We start from the raw sequence: 20,093 nt of genomic DNA, 5'->3' as shown, positions 1-20,093 counted from the left end.
GTTTAATGGTTCCATATTTTTTGCTGTTATCTGCTTTGATATAGATATATACTGACGAACTGCAGGTGGCACGGTTGTTTAGATACGGTGTCAGCAAGGTTTTTTTCTCTATCTCTATCTGCTAATAGGGGGAGATGAACCCAGGTGTCTGGACTGATCCATGGTACTACAGGAATGAAAATTAGCAGGTAAGAACCAATTTTCCTATGTGCATGTAAAACCACACACTCGATGCCCTATTTTGCACAGAAAACCCACCAGTGTGTGAAGACCCACGATCAAGGATTATCGAGGCAAAAGCCTTTCTCTTTCAAGACAGTTAGTGATCTAGGAGTGGGACTGAAGGTGGGAGACCCTCCTTGAAACTGCCTTCTCTCAGCCTGTTCCCTCTCCCACCTTCTGCCACACTGACATGCTGTAAGGCTTCTGCCACTGTTCGGCTGACCCGCAAAATGTACCATAGCATCAGAAAAAAGTGAACATAATCCATGATTACCCTAGAGCTGCCCAGTCACACACCCACACCAATGTCAGCAATGAGAAAAATGGTCTGTCTGACAGGTACTTTAATTTAACTCCTGCTCTGATGCAGGTGCTAAAAACCTGCTTAAAAAAATGCACTACCCCTTCTCCCTGCTAATGTGGCTCCCTGCATAGCCCATGAATGGATAATTGTCTCCATTACATGTCATTTGCATGCATTCATGCAAAACCTGCAACAAGTTTTTAGTGCAGGTCTATGCGTGCATTTTTCCTGCGCTGAACATGTTATTACATACATGCATAAGGTCAGCACTGGAAATTGCACGCAATTACACACGCAAATACCCGCGGCAGGTTGAACATGGCTTATTACATCAGCCCCTGTATTTGGTAGTTGAGATACAGATTTATGTTTCTGACAAATGTAGGTAAAAAAAAAAATACAAAGGTGCAAAAAGTCAGCTTGCTTGCATGAATTTGAAATAGCGCAAAACTTTGGAAAGACAAAAAAATTCATGGAAAAAATTATACATGCAAAAGGTTTCAACTGAAGTGTTCAGATTAAAAATCAAGCAAAAGTCCTCTGCACTTTTTCTTGTAGATTTCTTTTTGCCATCCTGAAGCTGAAGAGAATTAAAGCCATGGACCAAAGCTGCATGATTTCAAAATCATGCCAGCAAACTGGCTAAGGTTGCACTTTGCCTTATTGTGCCCTGAATTTTAATCTGGATATTACTGTATTATGTTGCTCATGAGACCACAGGAGATCAAATAACTTGATACTGGCATTCACTGTACCTACCTAGGAGAAAAGTAAGTTGCTTAGATATGGCCATATCTATCTTCACAAGACCTTCTCAGACATGGCAGGGCTTCCTATTTTAGATGCATAGTAAGGAATCACTTTTGCCAAAGATATCATACCCTGCAAACTTACTATTTGTACTTCTTTATCCTTTCTGTGCCTCTAGTTCACCTTCGTCACCAGCTTCTGGTGGACTTCAGCAGAATATGTGTGATGCAGATGACATGTCCTCACAGAAAGGCAAACCATGCAGCTCCCACAATGGATTTTCAGTCCTTGGTACTACTGGAACCCCCGGACGACTACGGTCTAAAGCAAAAGATGAGGACTCGGACAAAATTTTACGCCAGCTTCTAGGGAAGGAAATTTCCGAGAATGTTTGCACGCAGAAGCTTTCGCTGGAGTTCCAGGAAGGCCAGGTGCCCTCTCGGAGTGGGAAGAGGATGCTGCCCGAGAGAAGAGAGCTCAAACTGGTCCGACTTAGGCATCTTATGCAGAGGTCCCTCAGCGAGTCTGATACAGATTCCAACAATTCAGAGGACCAGAAGAACACTCCTGTCAGGAAAGTAGAGAAGTCCAGGCCGCAGCCAATTGTGGAAAACACAGAAAGCACCGAGAGTTTGCAACTGATGATTAGGAAGCACACATTGGCAGCTGCAGGGCGCCGCTTTCCTTTCGGCATCAGGGCCTCCAAATCAGTGGATGGTCATAACTCATCCCCTACTTCAGAGAGCAGCGACCCCGACTATGAAACCCAATACCAGGCAGGCAGTATCTCTCGAAAGGAGATTGCTGGGGATAATTCTCATTCTGTTGCCGACAGTGCCACAGCTCAAAAGGCTGCTACTAGCCCCAAGAGTGCCCTCAAGTCCCCTTCTTCAAAGCGCAGGACTTCTCAGAACTTAAAGCTCCGAGTCACCTTTGAGGAACCTGTGGTGCAAGTGGAACAGGCTGAGCTCGAACTAAGTCAAGAAAATGACAAAGATGGCAGCAGTAAAGCCCTGCAGCAAGTCCAACCAACTAGTGGGGAGGCAGGGGAGCAGATGAAAAGACCGTTTGGGGCTTTTCGATCCATTATGGAGTCTTTGAGTGGCAACCAGAACAGCAACAACAATAACTGTCAAGTGACAAATGTAAGCAAGACATCCACACTGCCCTTTACCTCTCTAGGAAAGAAGGTTATGGATTCCAGGGCTAACCCAGTGTCTGCGACGAAAGCAAAGAATAAGGCAGTGAGTGATATTTTAAAAACTAACAAAAACAATTGGTTGGGAGAGGGGGTGGGTGATGAGTTGTTGAAAACTGTATTTTTGTGCTTCAATGTAGCAATAATCTCACACTATTGTTAGGTCCTGCGGCATGTTTGTTGCTAGTGCTGTGTTGGTTGACATTGCCCAGTTTGCAAGCTTTAAAATATACCTCCATGAGTCACTGTGAAAAGTAGACTATGGTACTGGCTACCTAACCCTCTCCATGATTTTCAGGCCATGTTTGCTCAGTTTATTAAGCCAAGTACTATGTGCTTTGTCTGTGATTCTCGCAGAGCTAATCTAGCTGATTAAATTCAAGCTATGATGGGTTTTTTTTCTAATATTGTCCATATATTGGCAAATAGGAAATAAAAATTCCAGCTGAAGAATGCTTAGTGTTGGTAACTGATGCTCGTAATCCCAGACAAATAAAGGAGGGATTATGATTTCTCCAAGGACAAGCAGGATGGCAGTCCTAACACATGGATGATACCATCAAATGGAGCCCAGCATGGAAAACTTATGTCAAAGTTTCTAGAACTTTGAGCCTATCTGAGCATGTTTGGCTGCATTATACCATTTATCCATGTGAGGTCCCCTCAGTCTCTTCTTTTCCACGGAGCCTCGTGTGTCACAGCAAGATTAAGTCTCCTTTTGCTAACTTCTAATAAAGTTCAGCTTTCCCAGTTTTTTCACGATCGCAAACGATATGGACATCCTTCCAGTTCTCCCTTTATCATCTTAGCCAGGTTTTTCAGCGTTTCGGGTAAGTTTATTTTTGCAGTCATTTCTCCCGTGCGGTGGTGCCTTTGGTGCCCACCGACCATTGTAGGCAGCCGCCATTGAGTTTGATTTTGTGTCCCGTTTATATTGAGTCCACATGTCAATGTCAGGGTTTAAGTCATGCCCCCAGTGCTCAAGGACTATGTCAATCACAGAGCCTCCCAAGATCGATGTATTCTCTGCCTGGGGGCATCACTCAATGTCCAGGGTTGCAGCATATTCATCCAGATAACCCCTAAAGGGCATAACATCTGGCTCGACAAGAAGAGGAGGCTTCTCATTGCCAATGCCTCCAATGCCAATGGGAGAAGACCAGTCCATCGGAGGCCTCGGCATCAAGGAGCCACTTAGCCGCACCAGTGGACACCGAGCCATTGAGATCAGTGGGACCATTGGTTCCATTGGCATCAATGGCTGCTAGGGATGCCGGAGATAGGTCATCATCTGCCTCCCCCAGGTCAAAAAAGTCAGGTTCATCGTCTTCAGCCACTGGAGGATATCCATAAAATGCTGGATATCCTGCAGTGTGTGAAGCTTCCCAAGGAGATTGTGGCAGTCCCAGTGCATGAGATCCTTGTAGAGTTACTGATGATGATGTGGGAACACCCTCTCTGAATTCCTCCCACCAATAGGAAGGTGGATGTCATTTATCTTGTCTAGAATGCTCTTGGATTCGACAAACATCAGCTGCCACACCAGTCTGTAGTGTTCAAATCCGCACTCAAAAAGGGCAAGCACACTTGGACCCATTCCTCAGAGCTCCTGGGGAAGAATCGGAGGGCCATAAATGCTTTTGGAAGGAAAGTATTTCAGGGCACTATGCTTATTGCCTGCATAGCAGTCTACCAGCTCTACATGAGCCAATATGTGTTGGGCATCCTGAAGCAGGTGCAGGATGTGGCCAAGCAGCTGCCTCAACAGCAGCAGGACACTGGTGCATAACGACCTGGAGAGTAGAAAATACAGGGTGAGGTCAATCTGCGATGTTTTCAAGACGGCAGTGAAGGTCTCTGCTGCTGGGATCTGTGACGGAAGGCTCGCCTGGTAGCAGGCATCCAATCTCCGTCAGAATGTGCAGAAGCGACTTGCTGATGTCCCGTATAGTGGAGAGAATCTCTTTGGAGATAAAGTAAAGGATGCGATGGCTCAGATGAAGAAGCAATATGTGACACTCCAACAGCTTTCCACCGGCACCCATGACCCATCCTCCTCTGCAAAGAGGAAGTTTCTTTTGCCCGAGGAAATACTATCCTCCGCCTCCTAGAACCTGGCAGCAGCAGCAGTCCCCTCATGGCTGCTGTAGGCAGCAGAGAGCCTCGAAGCCCAGCTGGCGTCCCAGTCAACTCCTAGGAAGGAGCTTTGACTGGCTCACAGGATCATAGCCTAGTCCGCCTTACCTGAGAAGATGGACTCCCTTTATTGGGGGGAGGCTGCAGTTCTATGTGAGCTGGTTGCCCATATAAACCTCTGACCAATGGATCTAGTCTATTTTCCATGGAGGGTACAAAAAAAAACCTTTTGAATACCCTGCCAAATTGCCCCTCCCCCCCCCCGAGTCCACATTGGGGACCAGTAGCACATCAGGAAGTACTTTTTGCGGAGCTCTTCAACCTCTTAACGGCTAGGGCTGTCAAGTCCATTCCACCAGGGCAAAGAGGGCAGGGATTTTATTCCCGGTACATCCTGATTCCAAAGAAAATAGTGGGACTCTGTCTCATCCTAGACTTAAGGGCCTTGAACAAATTCCTCAGAAGACCCCCCTGTATATGTATTCTCAAATTCCACTGGTGTCAAAGACTTTGTTGAAGCTTTGTGAGGACAAAGGGACTATGATACTCATAGCCTCTCATTGGCCGAGACAGATCTGGTTTCCACTCCTCCAGGATATGTCCATCAGGAAACCAATCAGACTGGGGGCATCCCTGGATTTCATCACCCAATATCGAGGCAGGTAGCAGCATCCCAACCTCCAGGCCCTGTTGCTCACGGCCTGGATGTTGAGGGGATGATCCTACAACCTCTCTTGGATCCTGGTAGTTTCCAGAAAACTCTTGGGTCCTGGTAGTTTCCAGAAAACTTTCTACTAGAAAGTTCAATGCACTGAGGAGGAGGAGGTTTTCCCAAGTGGTGTGAGCAAAAAGCCCTAGATCACTTCTCCTGCTTAACACAAAAACTGCTTGAGTATCTTCTACACCTTTTGGAGACTGATCTAAAAACTAACTCCACTAGGATTCACCTGAGTACGATTGGCACATTTCACCATGGAGTAGAAGGTAAGCCCATCTCTATTCAGCCTATAGTTGTTCAGTTCATGCGAGATCTGCTTCAGTTGAAGCATCCCCTAAGGCCTCCTACCATGTCCTGGGACATGAATGTGGTTTTAGCTCAGCTAATGAAAGCTCCCTTTGAGCCTCTGTGCTCCTGTGATCTGAAGTACCTGACTTGGAAGGTCATATTATTGGTGGCAGTCACTTCAACTTGCAGGATCAGTGAGCTCCAGACCTTAGTGACTTATCCACCTTACACTAAGTTTTCCATGATAGGGTGGTCTTATACATGCACCCTAACAGCTCGATCCAGTAAAGTTCAGTTGAAGATTTCTCGTCTGTAACGAGCTCGCTGCGCACAATTCGGACGCGTAAGGCAAACCAGCGATACAGTCTCCAATTTTGCGCATCCGTAGTGCTTCTTAAAACAGACGCGTAACCCTTCCCGCACCCGGCATGTAAATGAATGAATTAGCTGTATAATGAAGGAATTAGCTATTCCCCTCCGATACCGTAACGCGCGCTCAGGTTCTCTCATTAGTAACGCACTGTTTTGCCGCGGCCGTAACGTGTTAGTTTACCGCCTCCCCCTAGTAGGAGTTAGGACTGTGAGTCTAGTAATAAATCCATCGACACCGCTTAAGATACTCAAAAACAATAAAACACAATTTAAAAAAAAAGCGATACAGAGATGATCGAGAAAATGTAATGATGTGGGACACATAAAACCTGTCAGAAGAAAAAATAAAAATTTTTAAATACCTGTCGGAGGGCCGCGTGGGTCCAGGCGGCCGACGTGGGTCCAGGCGGCGGGAGCCGGGTGGTCGCGTGTTAAATCTAGGCCGCGGGCGGGGGGGCGCCTGTTCCGGGCGGCTGCGGCAGCGGCGGCGGGGGGACACGCGTTAGTTCGAGACGGCCGGCGGGCGGTCGCGTGTTAAATCTAGGCCGGGTCCACACAGGCGCGCATTCACTGCCGGTGGGGGCTGCCTCTCCCGGCAGCCCCCACCGGCAGTGAATGAATGAATGCGCGCCTGTGCGACCCCTGCGATTGGGCGCTCAAGGCGTGACGTCACGGCATGTGACTGCCTTGAGCGCCGAATCGCAGGGGTCGCACAGGCGCGCATTCATTCACTGCTGGTGGGGGCTGCCGGGAGAGGCAGCCCCCACCGGCAGTGAATGAATTCATTCATCCAGGCGGAGGAGCCGGCTGCTTTCGCCACCGGCTCCTCCGCCTGGATGAATGAATGCGCGCCTGTGCGACACCTGCGATTCGGCGCTCAAGGCGTGACGTCACGGCATGTGACTGCCTTGAGCGCCGAATCGCAGGGGTCGCACAGGCGCGCATTCATTCACTGCCGGTGGGGGCTGCCGGGAGAGGCAGCCCCCACCGGCAGTGAATGAATTAATTCATCCAGGCGGAGGAGCCGGCTGCTTTCGCCACCGGCTCCTCCGCCTGGATGAATGAATTCATTCACTGCCGGGAGAGGCAGCCCCCACCGGCAGTGAATGCGCGCCTGTGCGGACCCGGCCTAGATTTAACACGCGACCACCCGCCGGCCGTCTCGAACTAACGCGTGTCCCCCCGCCGCCGCTGCCGCCGCCCGGAACAGGCACCCACCCGCCCGCGGCCTAGATTTAACACGCGACCACCCGGCTCCCGCCGCCGCCGGCCGCCTGGACCCACGCGGCCGTCTGAAACTAACGCGCGTCCACCCCCCGCCGCCCGGAACAGGCGCCCACCCGCCCACGGCCTAGATTTAACACGCGACCACCGCCCCCCCGGATCCCGCCGGCCGCCTGGACCCACGCGGCCCTCCGACAGGTATTTAAAAATTTTGATTTTTACACTTCCTGGTACCTGTCATTTCAAATGTCATTTGAAATGACAGGTACCAGCGCACCCTGGTTACTGTATAGGCGCTGTATTAAGCGCCTATACAGTAAAATGGGTTACGCGGCCATAACCCTTCCCTACCGCTTTAAAGCCGCGGCATGCATTTGCATGCGATTAGAGGAGAGTATCGGGGAGTTAGTGAAGAGAACTGTGCGTGCGGGGAGGAAGGGTGCGCCTGACACTACCGCACTGTTTCTACCGCAGCCTTATTGGATCGACCTGAAAGTTCTTGCCTAAGGCAGTGTCAGACATCCATCATAACCAATCCATCGTCCTGCCAACATTTTTTCCCAGGCCCCATTCGCAGCAAGGCAAATGAGCCCTGCACAGTTTGGACTGCAAATAAGCCTTAGCCTTCTGTCTGGATTGGATAGAAGCCCATAAACAGTCCATCTAACCTTTTTGTTTCTTTTGATCAAAACAAGCAGATGCTTTCCAACTGGCTAGCAGACTGCATCTCCTTCTGTTATGCCCAGGCAGGATTACATCTTGGAGGCCATATCAAGTTACATTCTGTTCTAGCCATGGCAGCACAAGTGGCCCACTTGTGAGAAGTCCCCATGAAGGAGATCTGCAGGGCTTTAAAGTGGAGTTCCATCCATTCATTCACATCTCATTATTGTTTGGATAGGGAAGGCTCTCGCAACAGTAGATTTGGCCAATCTGTCCTTAAGAACTTGTTTGAGGTGTAGAATCCAACTCTGTTCCCTCCTAGGGGCCTGTTATTTCTGTTCAGGCTGCCCCCTGCCTGTTACCAACAAAACATTGTTCTTGTTATACCTGTTGGCACTCCTTTTGTTGGTTCCCTTTTTTGTTTAGGAGGGCCACCTGTAGATAGGGATTCACCCATATGTGAGGACTGCCATCCTGCTGGTCCTCAGAGAAAGCAGATTTGCTTACCTGTAACAGGTGTTCTCTGAGGAGAGCAGGATGTCAATCCTCACAAAACCTGACCACCACCCCACGGAAATGGGTTTCCACTTTGCAGGTTTTACTCTTATTTTATTCAAGTTTTTATTCCTCAGTTCTATGTTATAAGACTGAGTGCTCCCCACATGGATGTGTGATATAATACATGCCGAGCATGCTCAGAGAGACTCAGTCAAAGTTCTAGAAACTTTGACATAAGTTTTCCTTGCCGGACTCCATCCATTGATGTCACCGATGTGTGAGGACTGACATCCTGCTTTCCTCGAAGAACACCTGTTACAGGTAAGCAACTCTGTTTTCCCTCAGCTAGTTCAGCGCTGCGGAAATAGACAAGCTAAAAATGTATTTCTATTTCTATGTTCACAGACTTGGAATTATACAGAGTGATTTGTTGTAATATAAGAAACAATGTACCTAAAAATTTCATGACAACAGCAGACAAAAGTGTGGATATTGGAAGAAAAAAATGAGGCCTCCTGGTGGTGTTTTAAAGAGCTTTTTTTTGTGTAATACAGAATTACTGTAAATTACTGTTTTTTTAATTGTTTATCACTGACAAATGGCTTGATGATGCATGGGCCAAAGATACCCAAGTGCAGTAGGGGCCAATATTTCCATAGCAACAGCAGGAAACCATCCCATACTGCATCAGGGCCATTCTCTGCACTACACAGAATCCTCTCGGCAGAGGTTTGTAAAGGAACCTAATGCTGGGAGCCATGGCAGACTTAAAAATGCAAATAATTTCTAAAAAAAAAACATTTTTATTAAATCGTTCCATGGGTCCAGAGGGGAAAAGTGGACATCATGTATAAGATCTGCTTTCAAAGTAGATTAAAACATTTCAGAAATTGAGAAGAGAGAGGTAAGGCCAAGATGATGCTGAATTTAAACATTTTTGCAAGAACTATTGCACAGCTCTTTTCCGGCATTCCTGATTGGTGGTGGTAATAAGATTAACATTTAGCACTTGCACAGCTCTTCTCATCCCAACAGGACACCAACCCAGCAGCATAAATGCATGAGAAAGAAAAGAGATTTGAGAACTGGATGTGAATGCTAAAGAATAGCAGCAAACTTAATACACCCCCATAGCTGTGCCCAGACATTGAGAAGTACTGTGTGTTAAAAGCTAGCATTTTCCATAACTCATACAGAGATTAAAAAAAAAAAAAAAAAAAAAAGACCCTCAAAGATAAAGGCAGAGCTAGAATCCAGTGCATAGATGGTTATGATGCCCACTATATGATGGTCCAAATGAGAAAAGGAAGATATTTTTAAAAAAATTATAATTTTTGGAAGAAATGTTTGTAAAAAAAAAATCAGTAATGGTTGATGTTAATGTGCAATAGTGGAATTGTACCACCAAACTACATTCCTCTTAAAAAGGACTAGCCCTCTGAAGAACTGCCCCAGGTCTCTCTCTTTCCCTTGTTGGAGCCATACTGATGAGTGCTCTCTGAGTCACCGTGTTTACTGTTTACCAAGGAAAACTGGGAAGAGGAGGGATCTGTGGAGGAGAGAGATCCTTTGTCCAGTAGCAGCCTTCCCATAACCAGGCACTGTATCTAATCCAGTCTGTCTGTACACAAACATTTATTATGAAGGAGGAGCTAACCTGCAGCGCAGGAGTGAGGGAGCCCAGCTAGTGGAGCAGGAGATGCAACCGCCAGAGAACTCCTCACAGCTGGGAGGAGCTGAGCTTATGCTGCTGCTGCAAGCCTGGGGCCCCAGGAAAGAAACAGGATGGAGCCTTTAGTGCCACAGAGTCAGTGAAGTGGTTTAGCTGAGAATTGCCACTGCAATAGAGAAAAGAGATGGGTGAAGATGAAAAGTGGAGAGGAAGGGCTGCAAACAGTGGAAGGAAGAAAGAAAGTGAGAGGAAAGGTGGATTGGGGAGATTTCATCTTATCACACCACTTATTTTGTAGGAAACTAGCTGCCACTGCAAAAAAAAGGTTGTCTCTGGATGAGATGAGGATATATGTGTTATAGATACTAAGATAAAATGGTGCCAGGCTGCCACGTTTGCATGTTCTATCTGTCAGATGGCAATTAAATCATTGTGCCACAGCAGCTACGACTGTGTCATTCTGCAATGAGTGTTAGCTTATGATTGCATGTAAAGGTATCTTGCTAAGCTTTTGATTTTCTTCCCCCTTCTCATCCTCACCCCCCCCCCCCCCCAAAAATAAGATTCTGTAACCCCTGACCATGTGCTTGATATCATGAACTCCTGCATGCAGTAGCTTGATGCATGTTTTCACTTTTTTTTTTATACATTGTTCTTCTCCTCCAGGACACTAATATCTATTGCACCAATTTCTCTTCTCTTGCAATGATTGAGGACCAACTTCATAACTGTGCATGGTATGTGTTGATGCTAGTAGACTGTGTGGGATTTAATTCCCTGTTGATTTTTTTTTAATTATTCATTCCTTTTTGTTATTCTTTAACTCTTTACGTGGGGGCTTCTGCACCCATGCACCAGGCTGGCTTATCACCTCTGAAAATGTGTATTCAGTTTTTGCTGATACTGTGAGCAATCTAAGGGAGTCATTTGCTAAACTGCAGTAGGGCTTTACCATGCACTAAATACCGTAATGCACAGATAACACATGGTATTTCAAATACCACACATTTATTTGTATTTACTTTATTGGTCTGAGTATTCTTTTGGTCCTCTAGCTTCCAATATTATTGTCCAGTATGGATCACAAAATGCCATACATAATCATATAACATTTTACAAACAAGACAGCAACATAAAAAATAAACCTGATCGGGTGAAAGCGTCTATGCAGCTGACCAGCAGCATTTTTACAATGACAATGCCAAGCCCGAAGCCCTAGGGAACTTGTGAGTACTGAGGTAGGGGTTGGGTGAGCCAGCGGTGGGGGAGGAGCTTATTTTACACCAAGGGAGAAGGGTTTTGAAAGGGGGCAGGGTTTTGAAAGGGAGGCCAGGACTGGGCAAAGGACAATACATATTTTTTTGGAACTTTTATCTTTTGGCTGCCTCACAGGGTGAGGAGGGGGGGGGGGGATGTAGGGAGTTGGCCAAAGGTCTCAGTAGAACACAGGGGGTTTCACTCTATTGAGGAGGCGCCATAGGCAAGCCACTTGGGCCTTTTATAAAATGGCGACCCTGGGATGTGGAGCCATCATCACATGTTCTATCAGGGTAGGGGGCTCAGCCAAGCCACAGTATTTTACCGCTGGGGAAAATACCATAGGAATCACTAACCCCTAAATTTGGCAACCTCAGCTCAGCCTACATAAACCAAAACTGTCCTCACAAGTGTTCCATGTGGTCTAGCAAATTTTGTCATGGTTTTCAGTCTCTGCCAAAGAAAAGTTAAGTTTTAGATGACTGTGGAAATCAAATTTGTTGTCATGATTGCAAAAACCTAAGAGGACCATATTGAAAGGGGTTTGTCCGGGTAACTTTTGATTTACCTAGACAAACCCTGAGATTTAAATTTCCAGCCCCTCTAACCAGATACATTTATCCCGGTAAGTCATTATCTGGATAAAATTAATCCAGATAATTTGAAGGTATTCTGTGGTAGAATTAAGTCAGATGGATAACTCACCCGGCTAACTCTGGATGTGCCTGAGAAGAGTCCTACAGTTATTTGAGTATATATATAGCTGGTTAAGTTAAAAAAAAAATCTTCTTGGGCCAGCAGCAGCCTGATCCCCCAGTGCCACTAAACTACCACCAAGTTAAAAAGAAAATGTCAGGCTGTATCCGCTCTGTTGTCCTATTGCCATGTGTAAAAATCAGGGCCAAGCCTACCTCCCTCTTCCAAGTCCCACAAACCTTTCTGTAACACCTGCAGGAGGGCTCTGGAAGTGCATGTGCATCTCAATGATTGCTTGCAAAATGTGTATCATCATGTGCTTAAGCTAATTACTAATATACATGTGTTGAGTAATTTAGCCTGGAAGATTTGTAAATTGTATGTAGTTTTTTTTTATGTTCACATTTTTAGTATTTTGAATAAACAAATACAGAGGAAAATACAAAGAAATAAAGGCATTGTAGCAGACATGAAAGGACAACTATAAAATAAATCATCACAAATCTTAAGAGGCCTCTTGAGCTAATTAACCCCTAGATTCATCAAAATGCGATAATAATGCATGTGCTAAGAAAAAGGGGCATGTTTTACCACACCATAATATGAGAGAGAGAGAGAGAGACTATCTAAAAGGCCCTCATAGTAGTCTAGTTATATCTCTATAGAAGGGGCACCTATTAGCTCAAGGTGAGGTGTTGTGGTGGTTTATGGTTTAGGGGCCAGTTTTTCATGTAGAGTGAGATGTACGAACAGAACGCAGTACACCTCGGTGAAGGTTTGACATCATTTGGAATGAGGAAAGTCTCACAAAGATGAAATGTTGCACTATGTTATTTCAGCCTAGCTTGATGGTACCCTGTTATAGAGTCCATGTTACAACAAAATTGGTGAACAAAACATTGAATTTTATAGTAGTCTTCTAACCTTTGGTTCCAAGGCTATTATCTTGCTTTAAACTTCATAGGGATACATATTCAAAAGCCATTTAGATGGATAACAAGAAAGTTATCCATCTAAATAGCTTAGCCACATATGTAAAAGGCTTATCCAGCTAAATTCTAGCCGGATAATGAATTAGCCAGGTAAATCAGGGGCATTTTTGGGACGGGAGATAGGTTGCTCCAGGGAGGAACAGAGTTGGCCAGTTAACTGACTAACTCTAGACGTGTCGTAGGGTAGGCTAAAGTTAGCTGGATACCAAATATCCGGCTAGCTCTAACTTATCCAGGTGTATTCAGCGATGCGGCTGGACTGCTGAATATCCCAGTTAAGTTAACCGGGTATGTGTATCCAGCTAACTTAACTAGCCCCTCAATGACTAAATATTTACCCCCATGATTTTCAAAGCAGTTTGTTAAAATTATGAACAGGTATATTTTAAATGAATTTAAGATAAATGTTAATGTTTTTCAAAACTGCATAAAAGAACTACTTGGCAGCTAAACAGCGGAAAAGTTTCTACATTTCCAGGGTCATGTTTTAGATGGTAAGGATTTTGTGTTCTTAACTTCTGAAGGAATGCCAGGATTCCATTAGCTATCTTCAGTTCTTAAGCCATTTTATAATTGCAGTGGTTGAGTCTGTTATAACCATTTTCTTTTCTCCCCAGGCGTAATGGCATCAATGGAAGAATGAAGAATTCACTGGACAAAATGGGCATAGAAGATAAAGAGCTGCAGGAGCTTTTCCTCTAAGTTGCATCTCCTGTTGTTTACTGCCTTTAATCGGACTTCATTTTAAATGCCTAAAATATCTCTTGGAGAGTAGTAGCATGAATGACACATTATGTTTCACCAGCAGAAACAGATCTTAGGATGCCTTAACTTTCTATTGCTATTAGACCAATAAAGAAAAGAAAACATTTTTATGACACCAACTTGTATTTACCACTTGTTTGTAAGGTATGCTATTTGTAGGCATAGATGAAAAAATGCAGTGGTTTGGGAAGTTCTAACAACCTCAGATCTTCAGAATGCTCACTGAACACATTATGTTCTTGGTTCATTATTTTGGGGCGATTTTCAAACTTCCTGCCCTGATGCAAAGTCCTCGGATATACCTAATTTTCAAAGGGAAATCACAGGTGTAGATTTGCTAATACAATCTACGCATGCTATTTTCCAATCCCTCTCCTACCAGGAGTACCTTTCCTAAATGTGGTCAAATGTGCACACGTTGTACAACAGCATGCATTTTTATAACCACACGTGGGGGGGAGGGAGGGCTCAGAACAGTTTTCAAAAGTGTTTTTCTACCCAGGTAAATAGGTTTTTGCTTGCATAGATGCCTTTGAAAATTATCCTCTAGGTGGATTACAGTATTGATATTCAAGTGTTATTCTTCCTTAGTGACAGACTGCACAAAGGACATTGACTTCTCTACTCTGTTGTGTAAGTCACTGGCATTGTATTTTATGTGATTTAGTCTGTGTATTTTGACATTATTTCCTTTTGTTTGGAAATGAAATAGTGTAGTACTGTTAACATTGTGTCAGCTTGTCCATGCGGTTTAATTCCTTCACTGTTTAGCACTTCCATCATTTTTACTGTTGCTTATTATGTTCTGGAGTGTTTAGTTATTTAAATATGTAAAGTATGTTTGCTGCATAATTATAGCTGTGTGAACATACACAGCACACATCGGTAAAGAATTTTTTCAGTTTCAAAATATCTTTTGTGAACTTTTTCTAAGTGTTGGAACAATAATAGGGAAAGATGCCAGGAAATGAAACAGTACAAAGTTCTCATCTGCAAAGCTTTAGTACGTCTGTTTTTTTTTATTCATTACCACTAAGTGTTAGTGAGACATCATGATTTATTCCCCCTTTTGATACAAAAGTCTTATTTTAGGGGTAGAGTGTTACAGTCTCACCATCAGTATCAAGAGTTGTTGGGGTGCTACAGGTTAGGGCTGTGTCACATTGACTGAAACACACAAGAAGAAAAGCATTCACAGTTCTTGACTCAAGTTAGAGCAACTGCTGTCATGAGCGCCAACAGTCAAAATGTTTAGTAACATCCATCATGTTCATTCGTACAAGAACTGCAGTTCCATTTAGCCTTTCTGTTCACACTATATACCGCAAGACTGTAAATTGTATGGTTTCCTAACATCACCAAAACCCTGGGATGCTGACAAACAAACAAATAAATAAATAAAGCAGTTTAGTTGCCCTACTTTGTGTAGGGAATTTCTCAGCAGATTTGTGTTTTGATGTTTTAGCTTTTTCAGTGATTTCTTTGCTATATTTTGTCCTTTTATGTCTTCAGCAGTAATTCTCCATCAGATGATTTCAGTGGAACAAGGAAACCCATACCTCTGGTCCCATAGTCCAATCCTGTGTTGATACCTACTCTTAAAGAGTTGAGGAAGTTTGATTCAAGTTTGTTTTTGTGACTCACTAACTTCCACTTACTCATTTGAAGTACCAGTTAAATCCAAACCTACTCCAACTAGGGCTATGAAACCATCAGCCTTCATTTTTAGCTACCTTAGAATTTCCCTTCATTTTTATTCCCTCATTCTCCTCTCTCTGTAACCCAGCCGTCACAGCACCAGTCCTCAGTAGGGGGCCACAGACTACAGCTCCCTTCAGAATTCTGAATCCAGTCCATAGGTGTCACCAGGACTTAATTTGTAGACAAAAACGAAGTTGGAGGAAGTGATATGTGAGGAGCCAGGTGAAACTTGTGTAAAGGAGCGGGACCAGAGCCAGTTGTGAACTTTCTCACACACACACACACACATATACCTGAATACATTCTTCACCCTTTTAGCATGCTCGATGAGCATTGGTAGGTTAAGGCAGCTGGGGGTTGGAAATGCATGATCACTGGGCTTAGAAGGAGAATGAGGCTCTTTCTCTTCTACTTCCTCCTCCTCTCTGTCCTGATGATCCTGATCCTACATCCCCAGCCCACCCCCATAAATTCCCCAGTGGTCCTTGTTGCTCCATCACCTCAGTGGTCCTAAAACTCCCAAGTCTAATTCCCTATCCCTGGTGATCCTCGAGCCCCTCCTCTCCCTGAAAAATCAATGTCTCAAGCAATTCTTCTCCTCAGCCAGTAAAGTACAGGACTCTTCTTCAAGCCAGAATCAGCTGCTTCACCTCTGCTTTAGGGGACAGGAGCAGACTGATGTGCTCTGTCTGCTATTCTTAGTCTCCTGGGCATGAGTGTGGGGCTTGGAATTCAAAAGAATGACCTGTTCTTTGCCGCTCTCGGATGGAAGTAAGGAAGCAACACCACATAGTCTCCTTCTCTCTCTCTTCCCCATGACACCCAATCCTTTATCCTCCCCTCTGATCACTTCATTCACCAACTGCCCCTGTTCTGATCATCTCTTAGATGTGCCCATCCCCTGATTCACACCCTGTAGCACCTTTGATCCTGACTCACTCTTTACCTCTCCCCCACACAACTCACAGCCTTTGCAATCCCATCACTCTTTTGCCCTGCCACATCCCATCACTCACTTTCCTTCTTCTCCCTCCGATCCCTTCACTCACTCACCCCTCCCCTCCCACATCCCTCGATTCACTCTTGGCCCTTTCACCAGTGTGGTCAGAGGCAGCAGGGCCTGGGATGGTGGTGTGATAAGCAGGAAGCCAATACACCCAGGAGTGGCAGAAGCACTTGGGCTGACAGCATTCACCCCACACCTTTATTTTTTTTACCTTAGCTTTTTGTCCCTCATAGCCTCCTAAATTCTGCTGGGAAATTGCACAAAAATCAAAGCTATGTGGCTGCCCTTGTGCCAGGGTAACAACTCAAACACTCTCTGTTCTCCTCTTCCTCCAAGCTACTGGCTGTGTTCTGTTTTCTCAAAGGAGCCAGAATTGATGTACACTGCTGGCTCTGCTTTCTTCAGTCCCAGAAAAAAGGTGGCAGAATGCCGTGTTGGGTTGTTCTACCAGAAATTAAGACCTTGGTAATGGACACAAAAAGGGATTGAATCAGCACAAATTTGAAAGTTGTGAGCTTTGCCAATTGGCACTACTCACAAGTTTCAAACTTTTCCAATTCAAATCCTTTTTGTATCTGTGCTTTGCTCTGCTTCCTTATCAGCCCTTCCCCTTCTGTTACCTGCAATATAGGAGGAGAGTTCAGGAGGGTGGTGGGAGGAGCTGGATTAGGGAGCAAAGTAGCTGTTCTCTTTCAGGCCGATTCAATATTGGCTCGCAGAAAACTGGCGCTCATGATTGAGTGCCCCCTCTCCTAATGTGCGCCAATCGACCTCTCCGGAGTGCGTGATGCAATATGCAAATAGACTGCCACTGTAAAAAGGAGGTGCTAGGGGAAATTGTGTCCCCCTAGCACCTCCTAGGTAGCAGGCGCCCAGGAGAGATGACTATCAGTGGGTTAGGAAAACTGACACTCAATTTTACAAGTGTCCGTTTTCCTAACCTGTGCACAGACACAGATTAGGAGCATGGAAGCTTGTTACTTGAGCATCTCTTTTTTACAGTTCTACTTTTTCACTACCTCCAACTTAATATCACCATATTAAGTCGAGGAAGTATAGAAACACAGTATTTTCTGCTTTTCTGTACACTTTTTGGGTTCCTCAAAAATGTATGCCTGCTCCAGGACAGACATTAATTTTGAAAAGTAAAAATGTGCACATCAGATGCACTTTTTTTTTTTTTTGCATTGGGGAAATTAGCTAGTAGCTTCATCAACATGAATTTACATGTGATGAGCACTATTAGCTACCTGCTCTACTGGACGTGTGTTTTGGATTTGCTAACTCACGTTTTGCATCGGGGCTTATGGACACACATCCAGTCACGTGTTGGGCCTCGCACAGTATTGCATTGGCCTGTATATGCCCCAGGCTCAATCCCGCCCCTTTTCTTCCCTGTGGGCTTCCTGAAGGGGAGAGGCTAGAGATGAACATCCCTGCTACTCTGCCTCTTAAGCCTGAAAAAAAATGCTGGCACTGCATTCCTGGCTATTCCCCCACAAATTAAGCCCTGAGTGTCACTATTGTGCAGTGACCGGGATTCCCCCCAGTACTGCATCCTGGGCCCTATTAGCCCAATGAGCAGAATGCAGATCTCCCACACGATAGCATACAGCACAGCCACTAGGCTAGCAGACCAGCCCAATTATTTTTTTTTAATCAGTAGTCTTATGTTGGCAATGTGGAGTTTCTTATTTTTCAGTCAAAAGGTTTATTCATTTTTTGTTATAATTAGTAAATTGTAATGATTGCTTAAATCATGCTACTAGCTTGTCACTGCTCTTACACATTAATGTAGTGCAGTGGTTCCCAACCTGTCCTGGAGGACCCCCAGCCCTTCAGGATATCCGCAATGAATAAGTATGAGAAATTTGCATGCACTGCCTCCTTTGCATACAAATTTCCCTCATGTATATTCATTGTAGATATCCTGAAAACCTGACGGGCTGGGGTCCTCCAGGACAGGTTGGGAACCACTGATGTATTATTAGCAATATATGAGCTTAGGGGTGGCCAACTCCAGTCTTCAAGAGCCCGAAACAGGTCTGGTTTTCAGGATACCTGAAATGAATATGCATGAGATAGATTTGCATGCACTTCTTTCATTGTATGCAAATATATTTTATGCATATTTATTACAGATATCCTGAAAATGAGGCCTATTAGAGGCTTTTGAGGACTGGAATTGGCCACCCCTGTATGAGATTGATGTACAAAGCTAAAAAAAAAATTTTTGCAAAAGGGGGCATGTCACAAAAAATCGTGCAAAATACCTAGAAACATATAAAACGGCTAAAATGTAGGTATTTTGCACGATTTTTTGTGAAATGAATTAATGGCATCAGCACTATTTTGAAATCTGGTGCCAACCAGACAGAAAAAAGTGGGGATCACTCCTACTGTGAGATTATTGTCCTGTCAATGGAGTAATCATGAGAGATGGTGAGCAGTACCTCAAATAGGCATTTTAATGCATTTTACAGAGCAACAGGGCAGAACTTGAAGGTGGAAGGATTTCTCTATGGCTCTGCAAGGGGGCTCAGAGATCTGGTGAGGGATCCATTGGCCCTATCAGGCAACTTATGGAAATATTTTGGGCGGGTTAGGGGATGTTACATAGGTAGTAAGACCCCTTAAACTACATTTACTGCCATGCAGATTCACGAATTGCTTTATGCGTTGCCACAGCTGGGAATGTGTGGCGTTCCTGGCCAACAGTGTCCTTTAAAGTTTTGCTGTGGATGATCACGTGATGTGCTGAGCCGGCGAGACGCGTTCTCTCAGGCTCCGGGACCCACTCTGCCCATCGTGGTGGATCGGACCGCGTCTAGAACCTGAAACCCAAATTTGGCAGCAGTAGGGGACAGAGTTTATGTTGGCAACTCGATCTTTGCAAAAATCCGCGCATGTGATGTCCGTGAAAGGAGGAAAAAGGGACAAGGAAAAACTGAGAGCACCCGATTCCAAGATGGCAGCCGCTGGCGATAGTGACTACCCCCCCCCCCCCCCCTCGATGGTAATGATCGTGGATATTAAAGAGGCAATTCGAGAGGCAATTCACAGCACAATTGGGGGAGGTAAGAGACCAACTATATGTCTTACAGCCCCGTCTAGAGCAGGCAGAAACAAGGATCTCGGGGCTGGAAGGTGGCACGGCTGCATGTACTGCTAGCATGGCTGCCAGGGACAAAAGTTTGCAGGCACTTCAAAGTAAGGTGGATGAGCTTGAAAACAGAGCTCGGCGGGATAATCTTAGGTTCATGGGATTTCCCGAGGATATTGAGGAGAGATCCCTGTTCAGGCTATTAACAGACTGGCTTCCCGAAGAGCTGGCTCTGCCTCATTTACAAGGGAAACTTGTTATAGAGCGTGCTCACAGGCTTGGAGTGAGGAATGCAGGATCGGAGCGCTCAAGACTGGTCATAGCAAAAATCTTAAATTCAGCATACAAATCTGAAATATGGCGTGCTGCGCGTGCTAAATCAATGCTCCAGTACCAAGGCAATCCTATCCGGGTATTTCAGGACCTTTCTGCTTCAGTTTCTGCAGCCCGGCGGGGTTTCACCCCCCTCTGCACAACACTGCACAATAGGGGAGTTCAATTTTCCTTGCTGTTCCCAGCACGGCTGAG

At 45.1% G+C, this 20,093-nt stretch overlaps 1 protein-coding gene across 5 annotated transcripts in view; it reads left to right on the top strand.

Annotated features, from left to right (window-relative positions):
- The window catches only part of SNCAIP (synuclein alpha interacting protein), a 320,048-nt gene extending 304,895 nt beyond the window's left edge, over positions 1 to 15,153 (top strand). For 4 of the 5 annotated variants that reach the window (XM_029619986.1, XM_029620002.1, XM_029619978.1 and 1 more), the window contains 3 exons: positions 1,455 to 2,520; positions 10,712 to 10,782; positions 13,608 to 15,153. In XM_029619986.1, the coding sequence (XP_029475846.1) occupies positions 1,455 to 2,520; positions 10,712 to 10,782; positions 13,608 to 13,692 (1,222 nt within the window). In that variant the 3' untranslated portion in view covers positions 13,693 to 15,153. The remainder of the gene's footprint in view (positions 1 to 1,454; positions 2,521 to 10,711; positions 10,783 to 13,607) is intronic. The other variant, XM_029620011.1, reaches the window with a different exon arrangement.
- Positions 15,154 to 20,093: the final 4,940 nt, after the last annotated feature.

Source organism: Rhinatrema bivittatum, chromosome 1, assembly GCF_901001135.1.
Source record: "Rhinatrema bivittatum chromosome 1, aRhiBiv1.1, whole genome shotgun sequence".
Taxonomy (NCBI): Eukaryota; Metazoa; Chordata; class Amphibia; order Gymnophiona; family Rhinatrematidae; genus Rhinatrema; species Rhinatrema bivittatum.
Note: the sequence above shows the minus strand (reverse complement) of the source record. Positions and strands in the feature narration are given on the sequence as shown.